This window comes from Papio anubis, chromosome 17 (assembly GCF_008728515.1).
Source record: "Papio anubis isolate 15944 chromosome 17, Panubis1.0, whole genome shotgun sequence".
Classification (NCBI taxonomy): domain Eukaryota; kingdom Metazoa; phylum Chordata; class Mammalia; order Primates; family Cercopithecidae; genus Papio; species Papio anubis.
The window spans coordinates 68,996,263-69,012,205 of NC_044992.1; the positions used below are offsets into that span (position 1 = coordinate 68,996,263).

At 56.0% G+C, this 15,943-nt stretch overlaps 2 protein-coding genes across 13 annotated transcripts in view; both read left to right on the forward strand.

The window, feature by feature from the left end:
* The window catches only part of SEPTIN9 (septin 9), a 211,500-nt gene that overhangs the window by 152,955 nt on the left and 42,602 nt on the right, over positions 1 to 15,943 (forward strand). Inside the window, exons 1-2 of one of the 12 annotated variants that reach the window (XM_009191332.4) lie at positions 8,826 to 9,044; positions 9,622 to 9,783. The exons of 7 other annotated variants lie outside the window; for them this stretch is intronic. The gene's annotated coding sequence lies outside the window, so the exon portion shown is untranslated. Of the gene's footprint in view, positions 1 to 8,788; positions 9,237 to 9,621; positions 9,784 to 11,840; positions 12,613 to 15,943 lie in introns of those variants that run through there. 4 more of the 12 variants (XM_009191331.4, XM_009191334.2, XM_021928042.2 and 1 more) reach the window with 4 other exon arrangements.
* LOC103879007 lies at positions 1,101 to 4,667 on the forward strand. Its single transcript, XM_009191336.4, is given in 4 exon segments — positions 1,101 to 3,297; positions 3,300 to 3,390; positions 3,393 to 3,781; positions 3,783 to 4,667. Coding segments are annotated over 4 exon segments (795 nt in total). The 5' UTR covers positions 1,101 to 3,249; the 3' UTR covers positions 4,050 to 4,667.

The window sequence follows — 15,943 nt, forward strand, 5'->3', positions numbered from 1 at the left end:
CTCCTTTTGTGATGGGAACATCCTGCAGGCAGGCTGTCCTGCTTTCATAGACTTTGAGAAACGGGGTCCAAATTGCTGGCTGTGGGTGGGAAAGGCGACACTGCGGTGAAGAGGGGGAGTATTTTTGTAGGTGGGAAGAAAGGCATTTCCTCTGCCCTCTTAGGTTCAGTGTTTGGGGGCCTGCGAATTAAACTCACTGAAGATAAATTAACGATAGAAAAGACAGATTTAATCACATAGGTATGGGGGTTCACTGAAAAATGTGACTCAAAAGAGCAGGTAGAAGGTGGGGCCGTGGCTGGTCCGAAGGTGGTGAGTTATCTCCGCTGATTGTTCAGTTACAGATTAGACTGTTCCACTCCTTCCCCTCTTCCCACTACTGCACTTGACTAGTCTTTTTTTTTTGAGCCAGAGTCTCGCGCTGTTGCCTGGGCTGGAGTGCAGTGGCGTGGTCTCAGCTCACTGCAACCTCTGCCTCCCGGGTTCAAGCGATTCCCCTGCCTCAGCCTCCCGAGTAGCTGGGACTACAGGTGCCTGCCACCACGCCTGGCTAATTTTTTGTATTTTTAGTAGAGACGGGTTCACTATGTTGGCCAGGTTGGTCTCGAACTCCTGACCTCGTGATCTGCCCACCTCGGCCTCCCAAAGTGCTGGGATTACAGGCGTAAGCCACTGTGCCCAGCCAACTAGTTTTTTTGTTTTTTTTTTTTTTTGAGATGGAGTCTCGCTCTGTCGCCCAGGCTGGAGTGCAGTGGCCCGATTTTGTTTTGTTTTGTTTTTTTTTAACTTTGGGCACGTATACCATCTTAATAGGGGAAAAGGAAGGGGCAAAAGCACGTATTATGGGCCGGGCGTGATGGCTCACACCTGTAATCCCAGCACTTTGGGAGACCGAGGTGGTCGGATCACCTGAGGTCAGGAGTTCCAGACCAGCCTGGCCAACATGGTGAAACCCCGTCTCTACTAAAAATACAAAAATTACCCAGGCGTGGTGGCACACACCTGTAATCCCAGCTACTTGGGAGGCTGAGGCAGGAGAATCGCTTGAACCTGTGAGGCGGAGGTTGCAGTGAGCCAAGATCGCACCACTGCACTTCAGCCTAGGCAACAGAGTGAGACTCTGTCTCAAAAAAAAAAAAAAAAAAAAGAGCACATATTATGGCAAAACAAATGAGTTTTTGGAAAGATAAATAGGCCCTTAGGAGCTGAGATGCGAGATGTGAAGTCTTGTGACAATGTCTGCTTAGGTGTGGTGTGGAAACTACTCACATCTCCCAGGGAAGAGTCCGTTGCTCCCAGGGAGCAGATTTGGGCCCGTATACCATCTTAATAGGGGAAAAAGCACATATTATGGGCCAGGCGCGATGTGCTGGTGCAGGAGGCAGACGTGGTTTATGGTTGCTGTTGGAACCAGTGCAGGGCCCAATTGCTTTGTATTGGGTGTTGAGGATCCTGGTTTTGTATCAGCCATGAGTTTGCAGCTCTAGGACACACCTGATGTGAGCTCAAGGGGAAAGGAGGTTGAAGGGGCAGAGTGGTTGGATTGGATGTGTGCCTGGGGCCATATCTAATCTACAAAGTGGTCATCAACGGGAATAATAGAGCTGGCTGCAGACCACAACCAACGCTATTATTTAAAAGTAAGGTCACACTTTTAATAATAAGTCACATTTTAAGTTATGATCAATTTATAAGACACACTGTTGGTATAATGGTAGCTTTTCAAGAAGGATACAAAAAGGCACATTGGGCCGGGTGTGGTGACTCACGCCTGTAATCCCAGCACTTTGAGAGGCTGAGGTCAGCGGATCGCTTCAAGCCAGGAGTTTGAGACCAGCCTGGCCAACATGGTGAAACCCTGTCTCTGCTAAAAATACAAAAAAAAATTAACTGGGCGTGATGGCGCATGCTTGTAATCTCAGCTACAGGGGAGGCTAAGGCAGGAGAATCACTTAAAACCTGGGAGGTGGAGGTTGCAGTAAGCCTAGATCGTGCCACCGCACTCCAGCCTGGGCAACAGAGCCAGACTCCGTCTCAAAAAAAAAAAGTAAAAAGGCATGTTGTAGGTACCTGCTAGTGGAAGTTGCAGCTTGACAGGAGGTAGGGCGAGCACTTCTTAGAAAGGAGGAAATGGGCCCTCCTGCTACAGAGACCCACAAACATAGACTGAGGCCTGCCGCACAGGAGACTCAAAAGAGGCAAAGGTGAATTAGAGTCAGGGTCTCCAAGTCAGGGTCTGACTCTGGGGGTGGGGGTCACATATGATGGAGGATGTCAGGAGGGCTTCCTGGAGGTGGTGACGTTTACTGGGCGGGTTTTAGGTGGGTTTTGCGAGACAGTACGGCCTGGCTGAAGAGTGTAGGCTCCTTAGACAGGAGGGGGAATTCAGGCTTGAAAGTGAGTTGGTCAGATTGCCGGGGTCCTCGAATGCAAGGGAAGAATTTCGACTAACAGAGGAACCTGGGAAGCTGTTTGGGAAAAGGAGTGATGAAGTGGGAGGGGTCATCCAGCAGAGCCCTGCCTTGGTGGGAGGTAGCGAGATGGGAGATGGGCATTGGTGAGGGACGATCCCAGTGGTCCAGGGGAGCAGTCATAGGGTGGAAACTAACCTTGTGGGTCTGGGCAGGAAGGGACTGATTTGAGACACCGGGAAGAAACAGCCAGTAGGACTTTGGTGAGAGGGCCGGGGCTCGGGGAGGGGGGGGCCGGGGGTCGGGGAGGGGGGTGCGGGGAGTGGGAGCTTGAGTCTTCGAAAACGGGCAGTGTTCCAAGGGGTAGACCTGAGGCAAGAAGTGGAGAGGCAGCTGAGCTGGGAAGCTGGAACGGAGGTGTGGTCACCCCAGGAGACTAAGTCGGTGGGGGAGGGGACCCCTGGGAGCCATCCAGCCCCCAGGACTAGGGAATACGGAGGGGAGAAGGAGGGGAGAAGAAGCGGCTCCTGCGTGTCAGACACTGCCCTGGAGGTCAGATGGGACGGGGCTGGATACTGGCCATGAGGATTTTTTCAAGAACTCCGTTAATAGTGAGATGGGCGGACACCAGATGGCGCGGGTTAAGAAGTGAGTGGGCGGTAGGAAGCTAGAAGCTGCAGTGTAGACCCACTTTGAAAGGTTGGGCTCTTCAGACCGGGGGAAAGTTCACAGTTTTGAGGAGTTAGGTAGGTCAAAGGAAGAGGGTTTGCTTGTTTTTGAGATTGGGACATCCTGAACGTTCTCCCAGGCCAAGTAAGAAGAAACCAGAAGAAGGAACATGTCACCCGAATGTGCCAAAACAGCCCAGCAGCTGCGCGGCCTCACAGAGAAACTGTGCAGTGGCCCCTCTGTCCCACCGTGCCTGCCTGGGGATGGCCTTCACTCGGGCTACTCAGGGTTCCCCCAGTCTGTCCACCAAGAGCAGCAGGGGCTGTGGGTGCTCCCAGCCCCTTTTGGAGGTCGGTCTGTGGGTAGGAATGTGGGCTGCCTTGGGGCGTCACGGCTGCAGGTGCATACCAGCCATCAGAACAACCCTCCTGCTCCCCAGCCCGCCCCCCTGCACCCCCATGAAGAAACGCGGCCACCGGCTCATAGAGAGGGAGGGATATTGTTCTTGGCATTTGATGGGAAGCATCTGCTGCATCCCACTGGGGTGTTGCCCAGGATGGATTGGAGAAGAGTTGGCAGGAAGGCTGAGCTCTGTGCTCACAACCTGGCTTGGTGGTAGCCGAGGAGCTTGGCAGGGGCACAGTACAGGACCTGGGAACTGGGGGCTGGTGCATGTGTGCATGCACGTGTGTGTGTGTGTGTGTGTGTATCTGTATGCACATGTGTGTGCTGGGGGGTGGGGAGGAAGCTGAGAAACCACATCCCCTCCTCGTTGCTGCTGTGTTGCTGCGTGCTTCAGCAGCACGTGGGTGTCACTGCACTTCCTGGCAGGTGTCAGCCTCCAAGACTGTGTTGGGCTCTTCTCCCAGTTGGCTCAGTTGGAGGTGGGAGTCCCAACTGTCCCCTGTGGCTTCCAGAGTGGGACCTTGCTGCGGGATAGGCTGGCCAGTGCTGCTCCCACTCCCGTGACCCTTCTGTTGGATGGGTCACCAGGAAGGACTGTGGGCATTGCCCATAGACAGGTGGACATGTGGCAATGTCCTTCTTTCTGATGCCCCTCGAAGGGGGCACTTTGTCAGCTTTGAGATGAGTCTCTGTGGATGTGGGAAGCTCACTATCTCAAGAGCAGTAGCCTTCGAAAATTCAACACAGACCCCCGAGTGGGGGCGGGAAGGGAGGTCCTGTCCCGCTCACTGGCTGCCTGGCAGAGTTCAGCTCAGCTCTCAGTGTGTGTTTCTTCATCTGCACGAGGAAACGCCTGTGTTGCTGTGGGCGGAGGAATGGACTGAGGACTACATTCGCTTCCTGTTGCCACTGTAACTGCTTCGCACAAACTCAGTGGCTTAAAGCAACAGAGACTTCTTCCTTTACAGTGTTAAAGGGTCAGAAGCTGGAGATCAGTCTCACCAGACTAAAGTCAAGGTGCTGGTAGAATCCATTCCTGCCTCTTCCAGCTTTGGGCGGGAGGCGCTGCTGGAGTTCCTTGGCTTGCGGCTGCATCCCTCCAGCCTCTGCCTCCATCCTCATACAGCCTCCTCCTTCTCTGCAGTGAGATCTCCCTCTGCCTCCCTCTTTTTTTTTTTTTTCAGATGGAGTCTCACTCTGTCACCCAGGCTGGAGTGCAGTGGCATGATCTTGGCTCACTGCAGCCTCCACATCCTGGGTTCAAACGATTCTCCTGCCTCAGCTTCCCAAGTAGCTGGGATTACAGGCGTGCGCCACTACACCTGGCTAATTTTTGTATTTTTAGTAGAGACAGGGTTTTGCCATGTTGGCCAGGCTGGTCTCGAACTCCTGATCTCAGGTGATCTGCCTGCCTCAGCCTCCCAAAGTGCTGGGATTGCAGCCATGAGCCATCACACCTGGCCTGCCTCCCTCTTAAAGGACGCTTGTGATTTGGGGCCCGCCTGGGTAATCTCTTCATCTCAGTATCTTCAGTTACATCTACAGAGTCCCTGTTGCCACATAAGGTAACACAGTTTGGGGAGGGAGAGTTATTCAGCCTACCCTGGGGGCTTGTGGTGTATCTCAGGGCCCTTTTGATTTTAAGATATAAAGCAAGAAAACAAACTTGTTCAAGGGGAAAAAAAGGACATGTTGAATTCTGTTGTTTTAAATGTATATTTTTTTATTGTGCTAAAATACACAGAACATAAAATGTGCCATTAGTAACACCGAGTACATACACAGTGTTGTGCAACCATCACCACTATCTAGTGCCAGAACTTCTTCATCACCCCAAAAGAAAACCGCGTATCTATGAAGGACTCACTCCCCATCTGCCCTCTCCAGCCCTTGGCAGCCACCAGAATGCTTTCTGTCTCTATACATTCATTTTTAATAAGTGCAATTCTGTGTGACTTTAAAATAAATAAACATGAGCACGATGAGTTGCTTATTGGAAGGATGTCCATGCAGGCAGGCCAGCGTGTGGAATGCCTAGGCCTCCGGAAGGGCAGGAGTTGAAGGGGTGTGGATGTGCTGCCCTCTCCTCCCCTTGCTCCTTCCTTGGGGTCACTGCCTCCTTTGCAAATGGCCCCAGATAGTGTCTCATCCCCCACATCTGCATTGCCTCCTAGCTTCAGGACCCTCCACCAAAAAACACTCCAAGCTTCAGACTCACTCCTGGGAAAATTCCAATGGCCTCACTCTCCCTTTTGAGCCAGCCAGGCCCCACAGCCTGTGGCGGGCTGCCTTTGAGTCGGGTATGTCTCGGCCTGAGCACCTATGAGCTAGGGAAGCAGGACAGGCACACCCAGGGAAGGGGAAGAGTCGGCAGTCACAGTAATTTATATCTTTGGAATCGTCTAAGAGATACTTAGCGTGTGCCTAGAACTTTCATTTCTTTTTTTGTTTGTTTGTTTTTTGAGACGAAGTCTCACTCTTTCACCCAGGCTGGAGTGCAGTGGCGCAATCTCATCTCACCGCAACCTTCTCCTCCCGGGTTCAAGCGATTCTCCTGCCTCAACCTCCTGAGTGGCTGGGACTACAGGCGCGCACCACCATGCCTGGCTAATTTTTGTATTTTTAGTAGAGATGGGGTTTCACCATTTTGGTCAGGCTGGTCTTGAACTCCTGACCTCAGGCGATCCACCTGCCTCGGCCTCCCAAAGTGCTGGGATTACAGGTGTGAGCCAACACACCCAACCACATTCATTTCTTAGGAGAAGCTCTGCATTTTCTGACAGTGAAATGTTCCCAGGCGGGTGACACTGATGGCGGGATCTGTGGCCTCACCAGTGTCTTATGGAAGATGCTGCTGTGTGTTTCACCAAGCTGTGTCCTATCGTCCTCTAAACGTGGCTTGTAGACATGGTGCTGAGAATGATCTGGGAGGCTCAAATCATAATATGGTCCAAATCAACAGCTCTCTGATGACCTGGTATTATCCTAGGATCAAATTGAGACTATCTGAGGATGGGTGTGGTGACTCACGCCTGTAATCCCAGCACTTCAGGAGGCCAAGGCAGGCGGATCAGTTGAAGTCAGCAGTTTGAGACCAGCCTGGCTAACATGGTGAAATCCCATTTCTACTAAAAATACAAAAAGCAGCTGGACATGGTGGTGTGCACCTGTTGTCCCAGCTACTTAGGCTGAGGCAGGAGAGTTGCTTGAACTCGGGAGACGGAGGTTGCAGTGAGCCCAGAACGCACCATTGCTTTCCAGCCCGGGCAACAGAGCAAGACTCTGTACCCGCCCCACCACCACCAAAAAAAAAAAGAGATGATCCGAGCTGCACTGTCCAACATGATAGCCGCTGGCTGCATGGGGCCATTGAACACCTGAAATGTGGCAACTCCAAATGGAGAGGTGCCATGTGTGTGAAACGCACTCTGGGTTTCAGAGTCCTAGCAAGGGGGATAGAAAAGAATGTCAAATATCTGTCATTTTTACATTGATTACATGTTGAATTGATAATATTTTGGGCTCTGTTAAGTGAATGATAAAATTAATATCACCTGCTGTTACATTTTTTTAATGATTTTTTTTTTTTAAATACGGGGTCTCACACTGTTGCCCAGGCTGGAGTGCAGTGGCACAATCTCGGCTCACTGAAACCTTTGCCTCCCGGGTTCGAGCGATTCTCCTGCGTCAGCCTCCCGAGTAGCTGGGATTACAGGTGGCCGCCACCACGCCTGGCTAATTTTTCTATTTTCGGTAGAGACAGGGTTTTGCCATGTTGGCCAGGCTGCTTTCAAATTCCTGACCTCAGGTGATCCGCCCGCCTCAGCTTCCCAAAGTGCTGGCATTTACAGGCGTGAGCCACTGTGCCTGGCTTGTTCTTACATTTGTTATTGTGGCTGCTGGAAAACGTAAGGTTGCGTCTGTGGCCCGTGTGCTGTTTCTGCTGGAGGGTTGGACCGAGGGGCAGCCGGGAAGGCTTTGGGGCTACTCTACCTGAGTGCCGAGTGTGTGCTGAGTGGTGGAGAACTTTGAGAGATCCTGAAGGACAGAGGCTCTGTGTGGGGGATGCAGCCCCGGGCCGGAGATGCCCTCTCTGTGCTCTGGAGACCCTCATTTGGTGACAGCAAGAGGAACCACTGCCGGAGGGGCGGCCACCTCAGCAAAGCACCGTGGCTGCTGGCTGCCCAGGTCAGGAATCCAGAGGCAGAGGAGGGGAGAAGGCTGGGCTTGGAGGAGAGCAGGGTCGTGGGCCCTGGGAAAAGTCTGGAGGGGCCAGAAAGCTGGGGGATAGATTGAGGCCAGAGGCAAAGAGAAGGAGGTTCAGAGAGGAAGGCCAAGGAAGAAAGGTTCTGCCCACGGGGAGGCAGGAGGCTGACGGGGTAGGGGCATGGTGGAAGCTGAATCCTCGAGGCTTGCTGTTGACCCTGACACCTGGCCAGAAAGGAGTTCCTTCCAGCATCCTTTGTCAGTGGTTTCTGGAGCTGCCCTTTAGGGGCCAGTGACGAGGGTGCCGTGGGATGGGCTGCGGGCAGTGGAAAAGACAGGCTCTTCTCACTCCCACTGCTGGGGAAATCAGCTTCTTGGAGGAAGGGGGAGCCGTATTTTCTGAGTGGCCACACTTCCTGGCCTGGACACGTGTGTCTTGCTGTAATTTTGGCGACTGGTGTTGGTGGTACCCATTTTATGGATGGGGAAGGTCAGATTCCACAGATGTTGAGTGACGAGCCCAGGGCCTTGGATTTCAGTGTTTGACTCTGAACCCACGTCTGTGATCTGCCACCAGCCTCCCTCCCATTCAGATGGGAACAGGGACTCCGGGCCTGCAGTCCCCTCCCAGATACTCCCCCGGCTCTGGCCTGGTGCCCGGAGACCAGTGGCAGCAGCTCCCATTCACTGCGCGGTAGGGAGGGCCGTGGGACCAGGAGGCCTTAGGGGGAAAGTTGGCCATGAGGAGTGGGAAGTGATGGGTTAGATGCCAGTGACTGCTAGCTGGGGAGCCGCTGGACATGGCTGGCCTGTGTGGCCAGTGTGGCGGGTGCCCCGGGGCTTCAGTCACCACCAGCCACAGGTGGGGTTGTGGGAAGGTGAAAGTGTGTGGAACCCAGTGACCATGAGGTCCTGTAGGGGTTGCCTGAGAGAGCGTAGCCTCCAGAATTCAGCCCCTGGCCCTCAGAAGGTGTCACCAAAGGCTTCTTTCCACTTAAGCGAATCCCTCCCAGCCCCCAGCAAGCCCTCGGAACCAGCCCACTCCCAGGCGCTCTCTCCTAGTGTGGGAGTGGCCACGCCCCTGCTGGGAGTGACTCACTTGGGTTCAGAGGTCGTGGCACTGAGATGGGTCTGGCAGATCCCAGCGTCCAGGCCCAGCCCCTATAGTGTCAGCTCCCTCCTCTGGGGACCCCCTTGCTTGTGCCCCTCTGGGTCCCAGCACATCCCAGGCCTGCAGGGAGGGGGAGAGGAAGAGACTGACTCACTGGCCAGGTCCCCCAGGGGCTGGAGAGGCTGGAGAGGCAGGAGCCGGATCGGATCTGAATCCAGAGGCTCTCGGAAGAAGAGCTCAGGGTGAGCTGCGCCCCCATCCCCTGCCCCTCCTCTCCTGCTCCTTCTCCCTTCCGTGGTCCCAGCCAGCAAGCACCTGGGGTAGAGGGGACAAACCCAGGTGGCTGTGTTCCAACCCTGCCTGCAGGTCTGAATGGCTTTCTGGGGTGGCTGGCCATGCCCCCTGAGAGCCCAGCTGTGGGGATGTCTGAGCAGGTTGGTGGGGGAGCACCTGGGAAGCAGGGGCATTGGGCAGAGCACGGGGTGAGAGGGCGTCCAGGTCAGGTTCAGGACCTGGTTGGGAGGAGGGGGGTCCTCATGGGCACTGCCTCTGGCAAGCTCAGGGACAAGGGCAGGGACAGTGTGGCTGGAGGTCCCTAGGAGCCTCTTCCCCTCTCTTCCTAGCAGCTCCCCCTCGCTCTTCCCAGGGACCCTGTCACTTTCCTTTAGCGAGTGGCAGCTCCTTGGCGTCCCTCCCGCGCCTCCAAGTTGCTGCTGCACCGGGCCTGCCGCTGGGCTCCCCTATCTCTGCCTGCCCCCTCCTCCTGCTCCCCTCGCCCTGCCCCCTTGGAGCAATTCCCCACCGAGCCTCCCTTCCCAGGCAGTCGAGGTCCCTCCCTACCTCTGCCCCACGCTCTGGGAGGCTCCTTGTTCCGCGGCCACAAAGCCCCTTTGATCCTCTGCTCGGCTCCGAGCCATGTGACCCGGTGGGCGGGCCGCGGCTCTCGGCGCGTCCAGCGCAGCCCGACGTTCCGCTGCTGGGGTGAGTCCTGCTCCTTTGTTCTTCCCAGCCTTGCACCACTGGCTCGGGGGCTCTCAGGTGGCGCGGCCGTGAGGCGGGCCCCGATGGCCATGGTGGCGGGGCCGGGAGCCACGCTGTCCCTGGGCCCCAACCCGAGGCCGGCAGGACCGAGCGGGGTCCCCAGGAGAGGGGTGGCGGGGAGCTCGGTCTCCACGCGGGGACCAGATTTTCAGCCTCAAAATAGAAGAATAGGGCTTTGTGTGGTCACAGCTATCTCTTTGTAAATATTTGGCCAACTAAGCTGAGTGGCTGAGTCTCCTCCTGCCCGGAGCTTCTTGGAACATGTTTCCTTTTCGCAAGGGGTTTCCCTGGCTTCCAGGAGGGCCAGGAAGAAATTCGAATTGGCCACCACTTTCTCTAAAATCACTCCGCTCAAGTTACCACCCCTTTGGGCTCCTGAAGACCGGCTGGCTGGAGGCTAGAGATAGTCTCAACCCTCGAAATGCAGTAACCCAAGCTCCCCGCAGCGCTGGCACTGGGATCCGGGGAACTGCTGCTACAGCCCAGCTCTGGATTCCTGGATGTGTTGGAGATGTGCAGGGTGTTCCTGGGAGGAGCGGGGAGGGAGGGTGCTGCTGGCGGGGCTGGTCTGCGTGTGCTTTGCTTCTCTACAATGGCATGTGGGGTGTCGCCATGCAGAGTCATGTCAGTGAGCAGGGGCTGAGGGAACTCCCTAACGGACCTGCTTTCAGAGGGGCTTTTCATGCTGGGAGAACCCCAGAGACTAAAGTCATGCAGCCAACAGAGGGTGGTCCCTGGCATCAAAGCAGGGAGGGGCCAGGAGCTTTGCAGGCAATGCCATCTGCTCCTGAAACGCCTTCCCAGTGACTCTGGGGACTGACTCAGCCTCCAGCCTGCTGCACTTCATCCCTGGCCCCTCTCTCTTTGCTTTTTGACATGAAATCTGCTGTGTTTTGGTCAGAGGTTTGGGGAACAGCTCTCTGCTCATGTGAGATAAGTTTGTAATTCCCAGAGAAAAATGTGCCACCCGGAAGGAGGTTGAGCAGTAGTTTTCTGACAGGTCTGTTCTGGGCTGTGGGGACAGCACCTGCTGGATCAGGACTGAGTTGGAATTTGGTTTGGATCCCACATGAGAAAACCTGTTAGAAGAGGAGGAAGCAGAAAAAGGCCCCATTCCCTAATAATGGTGTGGGTTTTCCTCCTCCATTCATTGCCACTTTGCCTTGAAACTAATGGGGCCTCGTGTGTTTCCGTGAATGTCATTCTCTTTGGCCAACTCCCCTGGCAGCCCCAGGAGCTCCTTTGCAGGAAAAGTAAGAAGGTGTTTGCTGAGCATCTAGCATACGAGTCCTCATTGGAAAGGTGGGATTCTTGCTTCTCCTTCTTGGGTCTCTTTTAGGCTGAGATGTGGCCAAGGAAGGCCTGTGGTATGGCTCGCCTTTTTTAACACCTGTCTCTGGAGACCTGAGTTGCCGCGGACCCCCGGCTTGCCCCTCCTGTCCTCTGGTCATTTCTGTGTCGGGGTGTCTGAGAAACTATTGCATTGGCCGCTTTGTGTATGTTCCCACCAGCCCCCGCCCCTGGAGGCTGTCATTGTGATGGGGCCGATTCAGCTGCGGTGGGGAGGACCCACTATGCGCGCATTGGGGGTGGTGTGGGGCATTCTGGGATGAGAAGATGCGACTTCTGCCCTGAGAGCCCTGTTTTAATGGGAGGCGGGGGCATAGTTGCAGGCGGAAGCCATGGAACGCTGGTCAGACCAGCATTCCATGTCAAAAATGGCCTTGTCAGCCAGGCGCAGTGGCTCATGCCTGTAATCCCAACACTTCAGGAGGCCAAGGCAGGCAGATCACCTGAGGTCAAGAGTTCGAGACCAGCCTGTACAACATAGTGAAACCGTGTCTCTTCTGAAAATACTGGCTAATCCGGGCATGGTGGCACGTGCCTGTAATCACAGCTACTTAGGAGGCTGAGGCAGGAGAATCACTTGAACCTGGGAGGTGGAGATTGCAGTGAGCTGAGATTGTGCTACTGCACTCCAGCCTGGGCAACAAGAGTGAAACTCCATCTCAAAAAAAAAAATAAAAGGCCTTATCTGGGCCTGGGATCTGTCCTCCGAACGCTGGGTCCACTGTGCTCCACAAGGTTCTGGGCTTTCACCCCGGAAGCCCTAGACCCACTTGGCAACCAGAGTCTCCGGGTTGACCACTCCCCAGCCCTGGCCAGCCTCCTGGGCCACCATATTCTCCCAACTTCCTGTTGTGCCACAGCTGGTCCGAGCTGCTGTTATCAGACAATGCGAGGCACTTCCACAGGAGGGGACCACCCTGTCCTTAGGAGCCCCTTCTCCCTGTCCCCAGGCCTGGTGCAGTGTGCAGCTTCCCTTCTGGTGTCAAAGGTCTCAAGGTCCCTTTAAGAAGCCTGTCACCACCGCCAGCAGCTTCCGTTATCTGGTTCTTCTGTACATGTAAGCCTTTCCCATACACCCCGGATGTTTAGGGCTTCCGCCCTCTCTCCCTGGCCGAGGGTGTGGGAAGAGGGCTTTATTTCAATGCTTGAGAGTAGGGTCAATGGCCGGGGTGAGCTGTGGGGGCTCCTCCCCGCTGGCCCCTCTCTGCAGCTCTCACCTGAACATAGGGCATTGAAACCACGTGGGCTTTGGGAAGACCCTGGAGGCTCCCAGCTTCCCACAGCCACTCTTTGGGGAAGAGGCTTCCTGAGGGACTTGGAAGGGACTGTGGCCCTTGGCTGGGACTCTAGTCCCAGAGTTCTGCCTTCCAGCGCCGAGCTTTGATTTGTTTGTTGAGTGCCAGCCCGGTTCCTGGACAGGTAGGGACCTGTTCCCGAGCTCAGCAGAGCCTTGGGAAGCTTTCCCAGGGGGTTCCCGAGGGTGGCGGCCATGCCCGGTCCGCTGTACATGTGAGTTTGTTTGATGAGGAATTGGCTGGGAAGGCGCAGGTCTAATTACAGGCCCATGGGGGTCCCTCTCGCCCCCACCCAGGAAGCGGCGGAGATCCTGGCACACTCAGCACCCAGGCCTGTGCCTGCCCAGCTGGCGGCAGAATCATGGGAGCCTTGCTCCAGGGCCTGTGGAGCAGCAGTGGGAACCTTCCCCACCTCAGCCCCTCCCAGGGCTGGCTGTTCAAACTCGCCGCAGCTCAGCCTCTTCCTCCTCTCTTTCATCAACCCTGGGAATCGCACACTGCCCACTGGGCTCGGAGGGGGTGCAGGAAGAGAGAGCTTAACACCCAGAGGCCCAGGCCTTCTGCAGGTGCCTGAGCTGCCGTGGCCTGATCTGGGTTCCCTGTTCGAACCATCACAGTAGAGTTAATGATCTGCCTGCAGGAGTTGCTTCATCCCAGCTGACTCCGGGGCTGGTTTCGACTGGTTTCGTGGGGGAGGGGCTGGGCCTTGGTTTTGCGGGGGTTGGGGGAGTCAGTGCAAAGGGCCTGAAAAGTGACAGAGGTGATGGCCCATCTGCCCTCCCCCTGGCCAGCCAGGCTAAATGCGATTTACTTTCTTTCTTTCTTTTTTTTCTTCCCTTCTCCCTATAAATAACACTAAATGCGATTTGTCAATGCATTCATTTGGGTTCAGTAGTTGGATCATGGGCAGAAGCACTCCAGATCTGTCACTAGCCCGAAGCTAGGCTGGGGGGACACCCTCTGTGAGATCCCAGCTCCTAAGCGCGCAAGGCTGCTCTTGGAACCCCAACTCTGGGTCCGCGTCAGGAGACTGATGTTGATGGAGTTGCTGACATTGACCCCCGGCCTCTGCATGGCCTTCGGGAAGGAGGCCCTTCGCTCTCTGTCCCATCGAGCCTGGCAGGCAGCACTCCCTTCTCAGGCCTGTGCCCCTGGCAGGGCCTGCCACCCCCGCCTTGCTCTGTGGGTGCCAGGCTCTAAGCATCAGGTGACTCGGTCATCTGAACGGTCACTGAACAGTCGTCCTTGCTGGTGTCCCCAGAGGAATGTGCATGGACGTCCTCCCTCCCCCAGATCCTTGTCTCGTATCTCTCAGCCTTTGTTCCAGGGGCCACGACAGGACCAGGAGATACGCGGACATGGGTGGCACGTCCACTGGGCAGATTCGGCCCTGAACCTGCACGCCGCCGCCAAGGGGGTCCCCAGTGGGTGGGGTTGATGGTGCCATCTGTCTCTCTCTCTCTCTCACTAGAACTGACATGAGGATTGTGTCTTATCGATCCACGTCCTGAGTTCCCGGACGTCATAGGTGCTTGCTCAACAAGTGTTTGAATGAATGGTCAGCATTGTGTGACTGCAGATTTTCAACTTTTATCCAAATATTTTGTGGTTTCTGTGAGGCTAGCCCGAGAGTCTCACAAGAATCTCCATTCTCCCTGTGCTCTCCGCACAAGGTCTCTTTGGAGGATTTTTCAGAAAAAGGTCCAAAGAGCGGCATTTCCTCAGGGATTTGAACACGCTCTCCCCCAGGGCAGGGGACTGCCCTGGAAGATTCCCAGCCCCACTTCCCATGTGCCACGTGACTAGGAGGGTCTTGGGGCAGGATGGTGTCTTTTGTGCCTTGTGTGCTGGGGCCTGAGGAAGCGCTGCCCATGGCGGGTGTCATCTGCCGGCCCTGAAGACTAATGATGGGCTGGACAGTGGCCCCATTGAGTGGGAGGGAGAATCGCTGCTGTCTGTAGCTGGGGGGCCGGGCGGGTGGGAGCCGAGGCTGGGCAGAACAGTGCAGACCTGGCACGGAGAGGCCTGGAGGAGGAGCAGGGGTTCCCAGCCACCCAGGGCGCAGGGGCGCCGCTCGAGGAGCAGGAGTGTGCATCCTCCTGCGGATTCTCCGCCTCTTGGCTTCGTTACCTGCACCAGGCTTTGTGGTGAAAGGGCACAGAGTGGAGGAAGGTGCCGCAGCCAGGGCAGGCCACACGCTGTGCTAATGGACTACTGTTACCCGTCGCTTCTGTGGTTTTGCTGTCAGGATCCTCCAGCACCAGGTCCCCACCGCCAGGGATAGGCCCCAGAGGCAGTACTGCCTCCCTGAAGCCAGGGACAGACCCCACAGACAATACTGGGTCCCTGCAGCCAGGGATGGGCCCCCACGGCCAGTACCAGATCTCACCCACAGCGTGGGATGGGCCCCATGGCCAGTACTAGGTCTCAGGGACCATTGCTGGGTTCCCATAGCCAAGGACAGGTCCCCATGGCCAATACCAGATCTCAGTGACCAGCACCAGGTCCCCACCACCAGGGATGGGCCTCACAGGCAGTACCAGGTCCCCACCACCAGGGATGGGCACCCATGACCAGTACCAGGTCTCAGTGACCAGCGCTGGGCCCCCGGATGACTGAAGGTGGGCACGGCTGACTAAAGCTGCAGGAGCCAGCCTGGCCATCCTGAGGCACTAAACCATTACTGAGGTCTCAGGGGACTCAGACTCCTCGGCTTGTCCTCTTGAATTCTGGAATCAGACACACCTGGGTTCAGTCTTTCCCCCAGGGCTGTGTGCCTTGGATGCTTGCCTCACCTCCCTGAAGCTCAGTGATATGGGAACTGCTGCACAGGGCACGGCACAGATGGTACTTGGTGGCACAGGGTCACCTGCTCACATCCATACAGCCTCGGCCCTCGCCCTGGCTGTGTACCAAGAGTCCCATGCCCAGACCTCTGCTGAGTCTCCGAGCTCCTGGTCACGCCCCAGGCCTCCTGTGAGAAGCAGCGCTGCACGGACCATGCCTTGGGACCTCACCCTGAGCTGGGAACCTTGCTCCAGTCCCCCAGTCTCCCTTAGAGGTGCCCCAAGCCCCATCACTCTCCCTGCTCGAGGGGTCAGATAGGGGAAGCCAGTGTGGGAGGCCCAGAGGTGCCGAAGCGGACGTTAAGTGAATTCCGTGTTTGTGCACTGGGCCTTGGCAGACACCGCTGACTCAGCCTCTTCCCCAGGAAGGAGAGTGGGGTCCCAGTCCAGGTTGTGGCCTGAAACCCTGTGACCAAGAGTGGGGAAAAGGCAAGACCCCTCCTCCCAGTCTTCTGGAACAGCCAATAGTGGTGGAAACATGGGGTTCACACTGAATTTCCTTGTAACCTGTTGAAGAGAATGTAGCCCACATTTTCAGGGGTGGAGGTCTGGCTGATTTGGCAGTGTGCCCATCCCCCTGGCCATGGTTTACTCTGAACCCGGCACCCT